Here is a 20,120-nt window from a genome sequence, read left to right as displayed (position 1 = left end):
TTGTAAACCTTAGTAGCTCCCACCAGCCCGGTGGGAGCTAACATATAATGCCCTAACATGCCCTTCAATACCATGACTTAGGTGCCCTTGAGCAAGGCATCGAACCCCTAACTGCTCCCCGGGCGGCGCAGCATAAATGGCTGCCCACTGCTCCGGTCGTGTGTTCACAGTGTGTGTGTGTTCACTGCTCTGTGTGTGTGCACTTCTGATTTGTAAATGCAGAGCACGAATTCTGAGTATGGGTCACCATACTTGGCTGAATGTCACGTCACTTTCACTTTTTCACTTTTTACATTATGGTCCATGTGCCTCATTCGTGAAACATGGGTAGAATGATAAATCATTCTTACATCCGTTCTGATATAAATTTCCGGATTCAAGAAAATGTTTGCATTTCAAAATGTTAGTTGGCACAAAAGAAAAAAGATTGGTGCATAAAACATCAGGACATTTTGTGATCTGCATTTTGAAAAGACTATATGTAATATAATGATATTTCATGAATTTAAGTGTGTAGCTAGAAGTCCGTGGTTTTCCTGTGGAATTCAGCTACTTTAACATTGTTGCCATGGGTTGTTTTCATGTCCGTGGGTTGAAGTGACCCCAGTAACATGAAATTTATACCCTTGGAATGCAAATTTTAGCTGAGAATCCCTGCCAAACAAAATTCATACCTGGAATGCGGTTTTTTTTTCATCTGGTAAGAACAACAGTATATAAACTATAATGGAAACACATTTACCAAATAAATTCTACCATGTACATCCAAAAACTCTTTTCACTGTCAGTGTTGGGAGTAACCGCGTTTAAGTATAATGGCGTTACTAACGGAGTTAAATTTTTAGTAACGGAGTAATCTAATTAATTACTTTTCCCATCGTTGCAACGCCGTTATCTTTACTGAGAATGTAAAGTGTCGCGTTACTACAATTTGGTTGAATAAAGAGTCAGCAACCTGTCTGACAGATGTAAATCTTTTAGTAGCTGTGCGTGCAAACTGCCATCGTTAATCTTGCAGAGACAGCGAGCTTTAGCGGGGAGTTCTTTGGCGTGAGTGAGCAGGAGTAAGTATTCTGATTAATTATTTTGTATAGTATTTTAAAATGTAACGCCAGTATGCCATATTAAGTTAATTGCCTGTGAGCTTCTCCTCCTGTCTGTACGGTAATGTGACAGAGAGTTGAGTGGTTATGACGCAATCATTAGCCTATTTTTTTTACAAAAACTGTTTCTACGGGGCCATAATGTAACATAGAAGGTAATGGAGCCCTTTATACATTGTCGTGTATCTTTAGAAATAAATAATGGACAAACGGAGTCTTTAAATGCCTCAGATGTAAAGTTATTCGCTGTCAAAGTGACGCCAAAATGAATGGGAGTCAATGGGAATGCTAACGCAAGTGAAGTTCTGCTACAAGATGGCGGCACGCGCCCGACTTCAACTTCCGGTCGACTTCCTTGCCGCCTGCTCACTGCACGCTCTGACAACCACTGTTGGGAACGTTACTTTAAAAAAGTAATTAGTTATAGTTACTCACTACTTGTTCAAAAAGTAACTGAGTTAGTAACTGAATTTCTCCATAATAAAAGTAACTCGTTGCCAGGGTGTTACACTATTTGCGTTACTGTAAAAACTATAAAAAAGTTGCTATGTCAAAGAATTTGTATTTTTATTTTATTAATTTTTTTGAGTAGTTTTCACAAGTCCGTTGAAATGAGTAGAACAGACAGGTGTTCGTACATAACTTTTGATATTTATTGCCCGTCAACAGACAGCAAGAGTTTTATCCTGCACTTAAAGTATTATCTTTGTAAGAAAAGTGTTTTTGGCCACTAGCTTTGTAGATGCGTGTGTCACACATTACATGTACACATTACATGCACGTTCTTGTCTTTGACCACAATGAATTTGAAGTAGTGCTTATATCTCCATCTTGAAAATGCCAACTTTTCATCGGATTGCTTCTCGCTCGCCATTTCTGCTGCTGCAGAGAATCTCTGTTTAGCTGTTGCGTCGCGCGCGTTTTTTTTTTTTTTTTTTTTCGTCGTTTGTGTGTGTGTGTTTGCCGCTGCTGACTAGGGCTGGGACAACTCGTCGAGGTCATCGATGACGTCGACGGAAAAAATACGTTGACGCAAAATATGCAGATCGATCCGTCGATCTGTTTTTATTTCTCTAAAAAACGTTTGCAAAGTGTTTACCTTATGTGCGCTGATTATACGCGATGGCCGGATCAACATTCTGTCCAACGTTATATAACCAATGAGCGCACACTCACAGTCTTCAAACAACACGAGCGTTTCTTGCTCTCTCTCTCCCTTGTGCATATTAATCAAAATCATTAAACACAATAGAAAAAGGGCGAAACACCAAAGTTTCACGCGCGCTCACGCGCTCACAATCTTTAATCTACACGATCGCTGTCTTGCCCTCTCTCTCTCTCTCTCTCTCTCTCTCTCTCTCTCTCTCTCTCCCTCGTGCATATTAACCAAAATCATTAGACAAAGGGCAGAAGGCCAAAGTTTCACGTGGAGCATTCAGAGCTTTTTGACAGGCTGCTGGCTCCCATTGTTAATTTTTATTTATTTTTTATTTTTGAAAAAAGCACTCTCTGTATTAGCTTAAAGCCCTCAAGTTTACATTGGTTACTGTATTCTTTCAATTGCTCTAAACAAGTATTTTGGGTGACCTTTTTTATTGAATGCTAGACATCAAGTTGTTATTTTCATCAGAAAGGAGAACTTTTTTCAGTAAGCTAAGCTAGGCCCTATGTGTTCAGGAAGCTTGTTTCAGTAAGCTATGTGTTTTCAAGGCTTCAAGGTTTTATTGAATGCTATCTCTATACAAGTGCAAAGTAATGCATTTTTACACAGTCTCTTATTTTGTAATTTTAAGAGCAATAAACCTATTGCAATGTTAAGGAATTCATGTTTTTTTCATTCAGATATGTAAATCAACATGTATAAATTGTTAGTAGTCAATTAATGTTGAGATAATCGAAATCGAATCGGTCTGAAAAAATTAATCGTTAGATTAATCGTTTAAAAAATAATCGTTTATCCCAGCCCTACTGCTGACACGTGTGCTGGCATGTGTGTAAAAACACTGATTGCCAGTCTCTGATTGGCTACCATGAAACACATGACTCTGTCTTAGCCAATCATAATCGCTTATCTCGTTATTAACCCACCTCCTCACTCGCTGTTAGTGATGGGAAGTTCGATTCTTTTCCACGAACCGGTTCTTTCAGATGTTTGATTCAATAAACCGGTTGAAAAAAACAGTATAGCGGTTCTTTTACCCAACGACGTAATGACATCATTGGCGATGACGTAACGGCGTCACGTCTATCAAACATTCAAATATATAAAGTCAGTAATCCCTGATAATTGTGTTCTCTTTGACTTGTTGAATGAAAACAGTGATTTATTCACAAATGTTTTATGTGATATTCAAGTTTTGTGTATAAGTTAAATTCTCATGTTTGGGTGTAAACAGAGCTAATGTCATGGAAGTTTTGACTTACTATATGCCACTTAATAAGAAAGATTTAATAAGCATTTAATAAGAAAGATTTCTGATGATGGCATTCTTAGCAGGCAGTTTGGTTTTTTATCCCTCATCATGAAACATCAACTCTCGTTTGAAGCTAAATCAGAAAGGCCACAGAAACTTTAAAAGTTTCTTGTTCTCTCATAGACTAAATGGGATTTTCCCTTCTGAGCCTCACAACCACGTTTTTTGCCTGTTAAAAATAATATTTACATATTGATTAGTAAATTATTAGTAGTGTGATAAGCATAATTGAGCTGAAATAATTTACAACCCATATAACCCTATTGAACATTTTAAAGAAACTCATCCAACATACACACACAGCTCTTACTTTTTATTAAGCATAAGGTTTATGTGTTTTAAGTACATATTAAATTTCCATCCGTTTACACAGTTTTAATATATAGTAATACAATATGACTCATATTTGAGTCATACAAAAATGAATAGGTCAGATTTCTTTATTAGAACTAATGAACTGAATGCATTTTAAAGCAACTGAATGTCTTTTTTTTTTCAACTTTGGAGCCCACTACAGTTGGTCACCATGCATTCCAAATGAATGGTAATTTTATATGCAGTTCAAATACATACATATTGCATTTAAGCTTTTAATATTTCTTGTAGTTCACATAGCAACATTCAGGCAATGGCCCTAGCATCAAGGTGGAAATTTTTGCAGATAAGCAGCACTTACATTTTCTTTGGAAATGTAAAAATCTGGTTTGTCATTGTTATTTCCCCTAGAAATTTCCAGCGGTTTCCCCTGTAGGCATCGATGACAAACAGTGCCATGCGCAGAACTTTTTTATTTTTTTAATTTGTTTTTTATTTTTTTTATGTAATGGTGTCTGAATAAAACAAGTGCTGTAGTCTAATCTCTGAAGTCATCCACTCCTCCCCCACACTTCCTGCTGATGAAACGCCATAATTTTCACCGCCATTTTCAGGTTACTACCAAGTTGCAGTAAGAGCTCTCCCTTGTGCTCTTAGATGGGTTAGAGGAGTTTGCCACGTAATCACTTGAAACAATTACAGTTTGACTGAATGCAGGACTGTTATTTAGCAACACCCTCCCCCCCACCCACCTTCTCATTACGCTTCTTCATGGGAAGCTGTCACCTCTAGTGTCTGACCTTTTGCCCTTCCGAGAACAGATTTGCACCCTTAGGCCACGCTCCACTGTTAGCGTCATCCGCTCTCTTGCTGAGAGGAGGAATTAGACCACAGAAAGCACTCAGCTGTAGTGCTCAGAGAGAGTAAGCGCTAACTTCTACCTGCTTGCTGTTTTTTTTTTTTTTTTTTACCCCACTGCTGTAGACTGCCTCTTATGGTGTTGCAAGTTTCAAAATAGCAGGTTTACAACTGAATAGCAACATAGTATGTTGTTTCTCCTTTTCTTCGTTACTCAATGCTTGTGCACTGGAATTACCTGCCTGTTAAATCAGTGTGGCAGTGTAGCAGGTCACAGAATTTCACTAGATTGCAGATGCGGTTTTCAATGTTAAAAGTATAATAAGGGCTGTCAAGCAGTTAGTTTCTAATCGAATTAATTACATGATGTATCGGTTTGGGCCAATTTAAAGTTTAAAGTAATTATTTGGTTAAATGAGAAAAGCATATACAGTACAGAAATGTAGCTTCAGAAAAATTTTGGACATTTTCAATATTTTACACAAATTTTAAAGGCAACAATGTGGCTGTAACATTGTTTTCGGAAGCTGCATCTGAAGTGGCTTTTAGGTATATTTACACCAACTTTTCAGTGGTGGCATGAATGCATTTACACTGCAATTAGATAATTGCATAAATAAGGCTATGAAGTAGGGCTGGATGATTAATCGAAAAGTAATCGAAACCGAAATTCAGAGCCTTTAACAGACTTAATTTTCCCATGTCGGTTTTTTAATCCTGTTAATACTTCCCCCTTAAAAAACATACTACCGCGTGTGTAGCCACATGACTCTGCCCCTTCCAGTCAGTGGCATAAAAGCAAAACATGGAGGTGAACGCCGGTTCAACACATAGTGATGGCGCGTGAGCGGTGAGCCTTGCTAAACTTTGTCAGTTGTATTTGTTCTATGGTTTGGACATTCAAGCGATTAGACGATCGGATGTGTATTATTATATCGAGCTCCCATGTTCGCGCAACTGCATTGTGCACGAACACTAATATAAACAGCTGTGAAGATCGCGCGCACAGAGGAACGCAGTTGTCAGCGCTGTCCTGTGATTTATCACTAAAGTAGCTTAGAATCTCAAAACTTATTATAGCAATTATTATACAACCCACAGCTTCACAATAATATAGAGACGGTATGACTAACGTAGACTAACCATGTTCCGTACACTTTTCGCTATTCACCGCATGCCAGTGACCACTCCTCCGTTGTAAAAAGACATACAAGCATGCTTGTGTGCTCATTCTCCGGGGGAATACCTATTACACAGTCTACACTTTGATTGATGTCTTTAGGACCAATAGTTTTTGAGAAAACTGGGGAAAAGTACCACCTCCGCCAGTGTACGGAAGATGATGGGGTTAACGGTGTTCCGTACAGGCTTATAATGATGTTCCGTACAGCGCTTATTACTTGATTTTATCGGCGAAAATGGACATTTAACTTATCAAAAGAGAGCTGTTTATTTATTTTAACTGCAAGAAAACATAATTCCAATAAATATCAAAGATTATTACCTTTTTATTTGATCAAAATACAAGTTAATGGCTGCTTTAATAAAGGCCGCATGCGAGTTAGGCATGATTGTGTCGTGATATTAATTATGACATGTGAGTTAAGCATGAACTATGTGAAAGGTTAGAGAACATAATTTCCTTATCTTTCTGAAGATGCAGAAAACGAGAAGGGCACTGATTAATTAAAAAAAAAAAAAAAAGGTTAACCAGTGTGAAAACTTCATAAAGTAAGAGATCTCTGCCGCCAGTCTCAGGTGAGGGTGACGCTAAGTGGTTATCGCCCGCAATCGATGCTTAAACACTCATTTCAAAGCATTTATTCAACAAAAAGTAATATATTTAACAATTTGTGATAACATAATATTCATTTAATAAAGGCTGTAGTACTTTGAGAAACATAAGTGGAATAGAAATGTACATTTTCGCTGCTCTAGTTGTCTTCCTCCCAAGCTGAAGTTTTGAAGTAAATCTTCCCCACTGTCCATTTTCAAGCGCGGTGGGCGCAACGAGCAAACTTACTCAAATATTACTGAAACAAACGGCGGATGGGGCTCTGTTTAGATCGGGAGTGAAAGAGAGAAACATAAGGATGACACAGATATATAGTTTATGTACGAACTGTAATTATTCTGCAATCGGCGCTAAAACATCACCTGTACGGAACATCGTTTTGTACGGAACATGGTTAGTCTACGTTAATTCACACACACAATCACTCAAACTGGTACTGTGAAAATGGTAAATGGTGAAAGAGCAGAGCGCGCTCCCGTATAGCAGAGCAGAGACATTCACTGATCAGAGCGAGAGACCGAATTGTCACAAAAGAAGTGTGGTTTTGGTTGCCAGGGCAAGACAACCCTGCACAGATTACCAAAAAAAAAAAAAACAGCATTAAGGGACCAGATGCTTGTTTTACAAACAAGGTCCATTTTGACGCCGGATTTGTGTATCGTTTATTTCTTAAGGATAATGCAGTCCCAACGAAAAAGGGCCACGATCGTGTGTTGGAGCCGCAGGCGGTGAGTAAAACTGCTTCAAATATCTCTGTGTTGTTAACTTAGGTATCGCCGCGTAAGCACATCAAGTAAACAACATGCAATGTTTTCATCAAACTGCACTTTCCACATGTACAGCTTAAAAAAAAAAAAAAAAGACGACATAAAGTGGAACTTAGTCATTTTCCAAAACCGCTAAGCAAATATATACAGTTTCAATACATACCACATAGAGACGTCGTTGCTGATGCTGCTCTTGTTAAATTTCAGCCTCTGGATCTGATTCTGGATCATAAATATACGCTGAATCTGACTGTTAGCCATGGTTTGTTTTGGTTGGTTTTGTCCTCACGGTAATGTCACAGCTTCCAAACGCTCTCAACGCTAAAGCCTACTCGCGCTCGTGATTCTTTAGCTCCGCCCACACGTCACACCTCCAGGCGCTCGGTACAGACTATCTTTGTCTTATAAATATAATAAAACTAAAGACTTTTTAGAGTTATGAAGGATGCAGTACTACTCTATAGGTACTCAAGATTAACAGGATATTGAGTGAAAACGAGCATTTCACCCCCCCTTTAATAATGAAACATTGGTGTGTGTTGCTACGAAAGGCCAATCAGTTCTGCTGTGACTTTGTTTGAAACTGTTTTCATTGGTGAAATTGAGCAAACACAGACAATACTCATTTTGTCTAAAACATCATGAACTTCTTGTTGATTGAACTGTTGTATAAAATCAATAACACAATTGCAAATATTCGTGTGAAAACTTTTGCTTGTGTGATATTACTGAACTATGTCAAATGTTTGAAAACTCATGTTTTCAATTTTAGGGGCGTGTAATTTAATTCAATCGTCCTGCATACTTACTGAATATTGTATGTACCAAGCCGTCCAATTTTTTTTAACTATTACATGCCTAACATATACTGTATACTGTCTGTGTGTGTGTGTGTATTTACTCTGCCTGTCTTTAAAGGGGTTTATATGATGCTTTTTTTAAGATCATTATTTTGTGTATTCAGTGTAAAAGAATATGTTGACATGCTTTAATGTTAAAAAAAAAAAACACATCATTTTTCAAATACTGTACTATTGTAGGTACTCTATGCCCCACCTCACTCAAACATGTAGTTTTCTACAAAGTCCCTCCTTGGCCTTTGATTGGCCAACTGATCCAGTGAATTGTGATTGGCCATCTTTCTAAATAAATTATAATTATGATAAAAATAATAATTATTTCCTTAGTTTTACCATCAGTTTAAGCCCGAAAGGGGAACAGAGTCGAGAGACGAATGGCATTTGAACAGTAAATAGCAAATACTTATACTAATAACAATTTTTGGGGTGTGTGGCAGAGTATTAACTTTGATAAAAATATCTCTTTGGTCTTTGCAACTTTGCAGATCTTCTTTATGCAAGAAAAGCATGTAACACTCCAAAGAGAAAGGAAAATTTTAATCGCATTATATGATCTCTTTAAGTTAAATATAATTAAAATTTTCTTAAGAATAAAAAAATCTATAATCTAATGGTATAAACTATATAGGGAGCCCTGTTACTTGCACATTAGTGTAGTATTAAAGGTTACGATTAACAACAGAGTATGGTAGTCTCCTGATATTTTGAGGATATAAATTTTGTGAAATGGCTTCAATACCTTATTTTATATTGACTTTGAATGAAAGTACAAAAAGTCTGACTGACGGCCTTTTACAAAACAAAGTTTTTAGCCAAAAGAAGGAAACTTTTAATTTGTTTTCCCTGTTCGCTTACACAACAGTGTCATTTGAATAAATATTTTGGGGACTGAAAATGTGTATTTTTGAAAATATATTTAGAAAATACCATATTATCGTTTCCGTGTAAACTCCCAAAACGGGAATCTTTGATAATGGTGACGTCATGCGCATGCGTAATTCGAGTAAGGTATGTAGACATGAACAGTACGTGTCGATTTTAAAGGCAAGCACAAACAAACATACACAATAATAGTTTTTGCTGCTCAAGATTTTGTTAATGCTTCTTCAGCAAAGTGTGGATTTACTTCAATATTCCAACCAACAGTGGAGGGGCATCATATATTATGTATATATACAACATATAATCGATTATATATACAACATATAATCGTCACTACCCTACAGGTACTGTTTACTAACAACGTGACAGCGCCAACTACTGGCCTGGCATACACAATACACAGTCTTTGGCAGTTTTTGTTGATATGTGTAAACACTAATCATTTTGAAAACATTGTAGTGTATACGTGAAACTTTTTTAAACCGCAAGGAAAACCCTGTTCCGTTTCTGACTACATTGTTGTTGAGTAAACAACCTGAATTAAACCTGTAACGCTGTTAATACCTTACTGACAGTGCAGGTGCTGCATTTGCTCATTTTCATAAAGCCTGTGTCTGCTGAAAAGAGGTTTGTCAAGTCTTAGCAGGATTCATCTTACTGAGCATCACCTATATAACCTGACTTTGTGTGTGGGTTTAAGTAGGGGACTATCTAATGGATTAGGCTGATCATTGCGGCCGGTGAGAACGCATGCGCTAGATACTAATGAGCTTCAAGGACACGTGTCATTTCCTCCTTATTACCTTCTGCTTGTGACTCATTGCAAGCCTGATGCATAGAAGAGAGAGAGAGAGAGAGAGAGAGAGAGTGCTAACATGGGCTGTACCCCATACTATGAGTTGATTAGTTCATTTGAATTCATTTCAGAGTGCATTTATGTGGACGTGGCAGGGAACAAATGGCACATTTTCATTCCTCTGCTGTATGGCACCCAGACAGGTCAAACAGTCCCTTAATACAATGAATGGAGCTTAAAATAAGTTATGTTTTTTTCTTTTGCACAATTCTAAAATAAGAAAGAAGTGACGAAAAGCCTCTCTGCCCTCTTGCGTTTGACGTCCCACTCTATGCTTGAAACCACAACTAACCCTGAGTTTGCGGAGTTCCTGGCTATAAAAGCCAAATAGAGCACAAATTAGTCAATGGAAACACTGTATTTTTATTGTTCTTCCCCCATAAACTTATGTGTAAACTCAATAGTGAAATTAAAAGTCAAGCCTAAAGGGTGTCCATACCACTGTGTTTGTAAGGTTAAAAATGACCTCATGAGCAAAGGAAAAAATGATTCTCACAGGCTAATGAGAGGATCATGTTTGGAAACATAATTTAGATTATATATTATCTCCACAATGAACTTTATATAGCACTTTTATATTTCACTTTTTTTTTACAGAGTTGTTTATAGGAAACACTGCTGTTCAAATGTTTGGGTTCGGTAAGATTTAATTTCTGAAAGATGTTAAGACTTTAGAATTACTTTACCAACACTTTAGGATTGTTAAAAATTGATAAAAGGTGAGAGTAAAGATTTTCAAATAAATGCAATTTTTGTTTTTACATTTTTTAATATACATTCTAATCAAAGAAACCATAAACTTGTATCATGGTTTCCACAAAAACATTAAACAGCACAACTCTTTTCAACATAATAATCAGCACATTAGAATGTTTTCTGAAGTAATGGATGTTAAAATTAAGCTTGCCATCAAAATTAAGCTTTGCCAGAAATAAATTACATTTTAAAATATATTAAAATAGAAAACAGTTAAAGTATAATAATATTTTACAATATTAGTGTTTTTACGGTCTTTTTAATCAAATAGATTGTATTTTTAATCTCGAAACACAGCATCAGACCTCTTTACAGAACATTTAGACTGATAACTTCCGTGCGCAGATGCGACAAATTTGTCACAGGACGCGTGATATGACAGTTGCGTCCGACTATATATGAACTAGCTGTTTTAAATACAGTATTTTTATATTTAATGTTAGTTTATCAGTATGTTTGAAAGTATTTTATTTTTATTATTGATGATTCCATAGGCTCTCTCTCGTGCACCTGCGAGGTTTAAAACACCAAATAGTTATGCTATGATAGGAACAAAAGAGTCTCTCTTTTGCTCCACCCGGGCACGATAATATTGTGTATCTTCGATCTCAAGGTCTGACGATATGACGATTTGAAAAATAACCATATCGCCCAACACTATTCTGAACACGTGCTTGTTAATAGAGGAATTGAATCAAGACAGTATCCTTTGTGGTTGCAGGAGCAAGCAGTGCCTCTCCTGAAGTGTGGATGAGGGAGTCATGGCTGACCACACCCCCCCACTGGAGTCCGACCAGTTGCTCAGCCCAGACATCCCAATGCTCACCTCCCCGCCTCCACCGCAGCACCCCCCCAACATCGTCAACGGAGATGGACCACAACAGGTAAGATAAATCCACATCGTTTCTTCATGCTCACTTGTGTGTTCTCTATTAAGTCCTTAAGCTATGTTCCGCAGAAAAAGCAATTTTCTACCCAGCAGACTGCTGAAATAATTTCACTTATATGGTTCTGTTGAACCCAGGAGAGCAAGCTGAGATAGGTCTGCCTGTTGATAATAATGATAATATACGAGAAAGAGTGTGTTTCTAAATTAATCTATTTTAGACTTTGTAGTAAAACATAAAAAAATGCATAAAATGGCATGCTTGTACTTTGTGCCCTGATAACTATGGAGCTGTGACACTTCCACAATTTACTCTAAAAAAACTTTTCAGCTTTATTTGCCTTATATGCTGCAGAGCTCAGAAACACTTTCTCTAGGGATGTCCAGTCAATCACGTCCAATGGCTTGATCGGTGGTCACATTTTGATGGCAACAGATACATAAAAATACTTTTAAAACCACAGAGTTACTTTTGCAGTAGCTTAATCTTTAAGAGTCAAGAAACTTATTTATTATTCAAATACAGTTTTAATCAAAATTAATTTCTAAATAAATAGACCAGTATCGGGAAAAATAGATTTGGCAGTTCAGAAAGACTTGAGAGACAAATAATGAAAATATTATTTTTGGTATCCACAGCATTTTAGTCTCCAGTGGATGGGAGTCAAATAATAATAAAGCAGATTACAAGGTGGAGTGTAATTCAAAGAGATTTATTAAACGACTCCCGACCAAACAGCACAGCATCAGTTTAATACAACCTTGCTTTTTCTACACTCTTATCAGTTCTCCTGTCATTAGCTTCTGCTGTTACCTAATATTACATGTGTTCTTCTCATTATGATCTATTATTTCCTAAAATTATCAGCTAATAAGTAATATAACCAACATCCAACAAAATAAAAAGGCAAGGAATGTAATTTAAATAAGATATCTATATATGCATTTTTTAATTTTTATGATCAATTCATGAATAAAATGGTGCTGGGAAACTATTGATTGTGATTAATCACATCCGAATTAAGTTTTTATATATATAATATATGTGAGTGTACTGTGTAATGTATGTATTTATATGTGTGTATTTAAAGAAACACACATACAGTATATATATTTAGAAAATATTCACGTGTGTGTATATATATATATATATTTATATTCATTTAATTTTTATATTATATAAATATATTTAACATATATAATATATTTTTCACACACACACAGACAGATACATATATATTTTTAAACGCATATTTTTATATATGTAAAGCATGCATGTGTCTATCATATATATTAGGGGTATAACGATACGCGTATTCGTATTGAACCGTTCGGTACGAGGCTTTCGGTTCGGAACACGGTACGCATTATGTACCGAACGGTTCGTTGGACTAATTAATTATATTTGAAAAAAAAAAAAAAGAGAAATATATTGATATGTGTTCAACAAGGTAGCCCAATAACCCAAACGACGTAACAGGCAACGCCCCTGACACCCCCGAAGAAGAAAAAAACACCAACTTATAGTTATATGTTTATGTTAGGCTACTCAGTCAGGCGCTCGCTCACTCAGTACGGGCTGAAGGCTAGTTGCAAAATAGCCAATGCATTTAACAGACCAGAAATAGAAGATCCTCCAATAACCAACAGGTCTGGTGTTTGGGGGCACTTTGGATTCCCTTTAAGCTATAATGGTGATGGCAAGAGAGTGGTGGATAAAAAAACAACGGTATGTCGCATCTGCTTCATGACAACAGGGTACACCAGCGGGAATACAAAAAAAAAAAAAAACACCAGCAGGAATACTTGAAACGTCAACTCATTTACGCTGACATCACCTTATTGTGTCAGTATCTGGGAAAAGACGAAAAAAAGGAGAAACATGCACACAACAAACTATCCTCGCAGTATTTAGACACCGGTACACCATTATAGCTTACAGGGAATCCAAAGTGCACCCAAACACCAGACCTGTTGGTTATTGGAGGATCTTCTATTTCTGGTCTGTTAAATGCATTAGACATTTTGCAACGAGCCTTCAGCGCATGCTGAGTGAGCGAGCGCCTTAGGGGCCATTCACATATCGTGCCTAAAAACGCGTGGAAAACGCTAGTCACGCCGCTTTCTCCTCCTTTCCGAAGCGCTCGGGCAGAAGCACCCCTGAGGCGTCTGTCTTTGCTAAGCAACAATGACATACTCTCTCCATGAGACGCGGAAATTTCAGCAAAGGATAAATAGATTTGCAGCTCTAAAAATCGCTTGCAGTAGCTCTGCTACTAAATTTACTTCAAAATTGCAATCCATATACAACTATGATCAGCTGTTCCTTCATCTTGGCTGAGCTTTCAACGTTGTTATGGGAAAGGATGAAGCTGATTGGTTAGTTCTTGTCACATGACCCGCGGTGCGCTTGCGGCATTCTGAAAAGTTGAGATGTTTTTACATTTTGCTGTATCTAATACGTACCGAACCGAACCGTGACATCAGTGTATCGTATCGAACCGAACCGTGAATTTTGTGAACCGTTACACCCCTAATAAATAAATATATATATATATATATATATATATATATATATATATATATATATATATATATATATATATATATATATATATATATATATATATATAGACACACGCACACATATATACTATGTACAAGAGAAAAATATTATTTATCTTTGCCCAGCACTAGATAACAAAATTAAAAATGTTACTACTACTATTACTAATAATAATAATAACAAAAATGGCAAAAGAATAAAAAAACAAAACTAATAACACCATATAGTTAGAGGGAACTGCAGAGTATTTAGTGAAAATCTTAAAATTAAATCCGGAAAGTTATTCACCATTGGGGTCCAGCCTAAAAACCTTAAAAATTCAAATAAATAAATAAATAGGGTGGCAAAATTGATGTTGTATCTACGTCATGGATGGTGTGTGAAACAAGAGGGCAATAGAAAAATGCATTTAAGATAATTGTGTTATTCATGACGGTGCCCATTTTCTTTTTAAAAAATAAATAAAAAATATCTTCGATATGGATTGTTTGGCTTTTTTTTCAGTTGCTGCAGTGCAATTGTTCTTGTGATATTAGCATGCTTAAAGTGTTACTATACTGCCATCGTACATGAGGAGTGGCATAGCTTCCAAAGGGTCGGTCTCAGCTCTTGTGGCTCTGGCCAGTCCTTACGTCACTGACCCTGCCCCAGCACAGAGACGTGTGATAGTGGGAGTAAAGGCCATGGAGAGGAGCTGTCCATCCGTCGCTGCTCCCTAAGGCTGTCATGGTGAGAGTTATTGGCCGTGACTAGGCTGGGTGCCACTGCTGTCACTTTCATGGACGTCAGGCTGATTTCTTTTAAGTGACCGTCACTGTCATTCCCAAGAAAGTGATGCATTTTCACTTTGTTCGAATGCCATATATTTTTTTTGTTTTGTTTTTAGAAGCTGAATTTCAGTCTGTCTTATTGGTAATTACCATTAAATTGCAATGAGTAATTGCACTCTTATTTACACTTGTGGTTTGGCAAATTATAGTGCACTCATGAGTGTAAACCACTGTTTCCGATATCTTAAAGGTATAAACCATCAAGTCTGAAGAATCCTGGAAGATAAGGAGGTTTTACTCATCCACTGTACGTACTGGAAATCTGTTCAGGCTCGGCAAGGCCGTGTTGTTATTAGTGTGTTATTGACTTTTCAACTCCCTGCGGCGATCACCTGACAAGCCCTTTCCAATCATCCTTATGGTCGGCTGAGCACTTAAAGAGGCAGAAAATGCATACGCACCGTCCCCTGCTCCAATCTTCCATTCCTATGACCCTTTTCATTCCCGTTCATTTTTATCACCTCTTGCTCGCCTCATTCATGAAACCACAGGTTATGGAAGTGCATTGCCAAGCAAACTCATTTGTAGAAATGGCTTCCATAGAGTGTGGAATCTGTATGATGCCTTTTGCTTTTTTTTTAAGCCTTATCCTACTTTTCTTAGTTTTGTAGGCTGAGGAAAGCAAGATTAGGATGCAGACGCTTTCTTCCATGAGGGAACCGATAGATGTCGTCTGTCAAGATCAAGATATGCAAGTGATAGCATGATGGGTTTCATGTCACGCCTCTACTGCAGTGCCAGAATACAAATGAATCTTTATTGGTGCGAAAAGCCAGGACTAGCACTAGCTCAGTGTTAATTACCACGCAAGCGTCTGCCCGTCTTCGTGTTTGTTTGTGCCCTTGGCATTTTTCTTAATATGTGGCCTTTTACGCCTACAACTAATCACGACCGTGGCGCCTCTCCAGGTGTGCGTTTGATGTTCGCAACAGGGAGGGCTCAAGGTAAAGTAAGTCTAACTAAGTGACTCCTGGTGTTAGCTGGTCTGCGTGTCAGAGGAAAAGTGCTAGTGTAAGTGAGACTGGGTAAACGTGAGGATACGAAACCAATGGCAGGAGTTTTCTCTCTGAGTCCTGAGTGTCCGTGACACATCCTGGCGAAAACAGTAGTGACAATGTGCCATGTTGACTTATGCCTCTGACTTGACCTTTCACTCAGCAACCGGGTTCCCTCCTCCCTCTTCTCTGTGCCCCGTAGCACTTGTGCATTTGACAATCGCAGTTGAAATGAGGTAAGCTAAATATCAGTGTGGCATCCTCCTGGCAACACCGTTGCTGCTCCTTCATGAAAGTAAAGTGGAGTATGTGCACAATTATTCACAGTTCCTATTAATTTCTCCCTCCTGCCTCGCCGCTCAGACTACACCACCTATGTCTCTCGTATCTACTCCCTGCAGTCCTGCCTGCTTGTTTGTCTGTGCTAGAACCAGGGCAAGATGAATCAGGCTGTTGTTAATCAATATACTTACTAATAGCCCAGGTGCCCAGCTGTTCTCTTTATTGTAAAGATTTGGTGGAACCCTACTTCCTCGTCCTCCTTGCAGCTGTCTAACACTGACGTCTGGCCTTTTACGCTTTTATTTATTTGCCTTTTCCTTCCTATGCTTCAGGTCATTTCAGGTTTTTATGTGGTCTTCAAACCTTTGGTTTTATGTGCACAAGGCTTTTTGAAGCAGCAGTCAGGCTTACCTTAAGAGCAAAGACACTAAGCAGGGTAGAATAGACCACTCTGCAGGAAGTCTGTTCTGGATAAGAACGGAGTTGTGTTAGTTGTGCCAAAAAGCCCCTTGTATGAATGGCTTTAAATCGACCAGAAAGCACTGATGTGTTTGTGATTCACTTTCCTTTTGATCTTGTACACTCTTCCTTGGTAAACATGGTACTTGCCGCAGAGGAAAACTAACCAAGAAGGTGAAGCGAAAGCTTGTTTTGCATAAAGTTGACAAAACGTTTACTTTTATTGATTCATAAATGCAGTTAGTGCTGTTCCAATACAATTGGTTAAGTATGTTATTTGTTCTCACACATCGTACATTTCTATCATTTACTCTCCAGTTCAGTTTGTAAAGAAATAAAGAAGGGGAAATCTCTGAAACTGACATTTCCCAGTAAGCGTTAATTGTACGAATCACCATTCTGGACAAAAATGAATCATGAAACTGATTATACTGATTATACGAAACTGATTATAACAGTTCAGTCTTTTTTTTCACTGAAACTCTGGGCCTTTCTTCACAGTTTTATTCTTGATCCAATTACAAAATCACTGTGCATCACAATGTGTATCATAGTTCCAACTGTAATTTTTTTTTTTTTCATTAGTCTGCCTAATTAAATGGCTTTTTAGCACACAAAGAAATGACCCCCACTGTGATGTGGATAATGAGACTCTTTTATATTGAGTGCGTCAGTGGGGTGATATGAAAGTGAATAACCCCCACCGCTTCACTTAACGCCATCCTGCCGTGAGGAGGTGGACAGAAGACACGTAGCTGGGCCTAAGGCCAGAGCTGTGGGTGGATTCATGTGTAGTGGCCGTGATACCACACAGAGTCTGAATTACGGACATTCATCGAGCCATGCCCTCTGAAACCATAAAATGGCTGAACCAAACATTAATCTTTCCCTTTGTCCCCACGTTACTCCTCCCTGTGCTCATTGGTGAACTAAGCAATGTTTCCATAGCAATGAGTTTCTGTCTTTCTCTTTCCCTCTCTCTAGTGGGTGTCTCACTTATCACCTAATAGGAGAAAAAAAAATGGACAATTCTTTGTAGAGCTGACAAAGTCATCTCACATAACCATCTCCCATTCACTGTTGTGGAGCAGAATTCTCACTCTTGTCAGCACCATCATGTTAAAGGAGTTTGATCAATAGAGTGTGGTTGCTTTCACACAATGACTTCGTACAATGCTGCTTCTCTCCCATTCACCTTTAGTTCAGCTTTACCTGTACTGAGTGACATGAAATACAAATTGCAGATAGCAGTCCAGCTTTGATGCAAGCAGGTTTTGGTTTGGGGGAAATATATTCTATGTAGTCCTTCAAAGGTTAAGGTCATACCTTGCAGAAAGTTGACCGTCAGAGAACAGTTGCTTCTAAAGCCCCTTTCACACTGGCATTCCGGCAAATACACGGGTATAGTGTTCCGGCAATTGTTCCCGGGTTGCTAGATTTTCCACTTTCACACTGCCAGTGATGACCCGGAATATGTGCTTGCTTTCACACACAACCCATAAAGATCCCGTAACGACACGTGACATCAGGGCGTGACGTGTAATGTACGAGTCGAAATCGTTAGGCACGTTATACTTCCACTGAAGCAAGCAAACGATCTCGGCGTCAGCGCGGAAAGTGAGGAACTAACTGATCTCTGCTTCATTACGGTTTGCACATTTTTTTGTCGTGAACGTTGATTTTTCTTCAAAACAGCCGGTAAAATAGTCGCACAATAACGCGCATCATCACTTCGACACGGCATTAGATCTGACTTTTGTTCACACACTGCTCGTCCCGGGTCAAACCCGGCAATGTTACCAGGTCCCAGACCTGGGTTCAATGCCGGAATCAATCCCGGGACGTGGTTGCTTTCACACAAAAGGCGACCCGGCAATGTTCCGGCAATATGCCGGGTCCGATGTGCAGTGTGAAAAGGGGTTAAGAGTTTTACATTGATCGTTTACTACTCAAAAGAGCTTCTTTTATGAGAGCTTCCCTGCTGTACATTTACATTAATTGTTTTAGCATCCAAATCTTATATTTATAAAGCTTTCTCTTCGAATAGCTTTTTCTATAGATAATCACCTGTAATTACTTGTCAAATGCACTGAATAACAAATTAAGCTGGTTACCATCAAATTCCTCACTGACACCTTTGTTCAAGCTGACAATGTTTAGTGGGAGCCTCGGTTTACCACATAAGGCTTTACGAGAGCAAATCAAGGAAGAAGGAAATGACTAATTGCAAAAGGCCTTATTTGTCATTTGTCAAAAGGCCTTATAAGGACCAACAGCATCACCCACTCTTACCAAAGGCACTGTCAAGAGAACCGTCATCCTCAGTAACCATCAGTCAAATCAGTGTTTTGAAGTTCTTTGCTATGTAAATCAATACTTCCTACAGTATAGTGTCACTGTAAGGCTCTTCTGCCAGAGCTTGCAGAGGTCTCTTGCTTTTCAATAGTAGCCAGATGCACACAAAGTGCCAGAGGCCTGGGTATGTCTGTGCTTGACAATTCAGTTAGTATGGCATTAGCTGATGCTAGAGGAAATAAAGTAGTTTTAGGCTGATAATCTGTGCCATCTGAACCAGAGAAGAGTTGAATTCAGTAGCAATAGAGATTTTAGATTATGCCTCCACCATGAAGTCATATACCTGAGGCTGTTTGAGACCATGTCTTTATGGTTCTTGCTCTTTTCTGCATGGCTCTGACATCCGGAGGCTCCTCTTCAACGTCACATATTTCTGTTTCGTGTCAGCTCCGCTGCAGTGCCACGTTGCCACATGATAAACAATTAAAGATGAACAGATAGTGAGGAACCTGAGCCCTGACTCATCGGAGTAGCACAGACGTCAGTTGCTAACAGCCGTGAACGCAAAAGGCACCACTGGACCATCTCCAGGGTAATAAAGCCAGCGCTAACCACTGTAGCTGTGTTTGCTAATCAATCTCGCAACCCCCCCCCCCCCCCCCCACCTCCTGATGGCCTTGTGCCTAAACCTGCCAAGTTCAGCCTGGCCATGACGCATTAAAGAAACAATGTTCCCATTGCTAATCTTTGCTCGTGCAAATCATTGTCACTCTACCACCTGGATACTAAATCTCTTATCTCTGACATTTTACTGCCCCAATTTATAGTCTGCACATATATATATATATAAAAAATGGCTTTCAGAATATGTTCAGATACAAACTAAATAGATGGAAAAACTTAAAAGGTATTGTATTAGGATAAATCAGGATGAATGACTGTTTATAGTATAAGAAGCACTTTTTTTTGCAGTTTGAGAAATGTCAAAGAAATTTAAGCCGCCTTTTACCTCCGTTTTGTTTTTAATATTATGAAGGACAAACTTAATTGATCTTTTTCATATTATCCAGGGATATCACCCCTATTCATCTGTCTGTTTCACACCTCTCTTACAATGTTGTCTTCTCTAGTGGGAAGACCA

At 38.3% G+C, this 20,120-nt stretch overlaps 1 protein-coding gene across 1 annotated transcript in view; it reads left to right on the top strand.

The window, feature by feature from the left end:
- LOC113115315 (fibronectin type-III domain-containing protein 3a-like) overlaps positions 1-20,120 on the top strand; it is an 81,132-nt gene that overhangs the window by 11,855 nt on the left and 49,157 nt on the right. Inside the window, exon 2 of the mRNA XM_026282797.1 lies at positions 11,388-11,550. Coding sequence (XP_026138582.1) covers positions 11,428-11,550 — 123 coding nt within the window. The 5' untranslated portion in view covers positions 11,388-11,427. The remainder of the gene's footprint in view (positions 1-11,387; positions 11,551-20,120) is intronic.

Source organism: Carassius auratus, chromosome 15 (assembly GCF_003368295.1).
Source record: "Carassius auratus strain Wakin chromosome 15, ASM336829v1, whole genome shotgun sequence".
Taxonomy (NCBI): Eukaryota; Metazoa; Chordata; class Actinopteri; order Cypriniformes; family Cyprinidae; genus Carassius; species Carassius auratus.
This window is presented reverse-complemented; position numbering and strand designations above follow the sequence as displayed.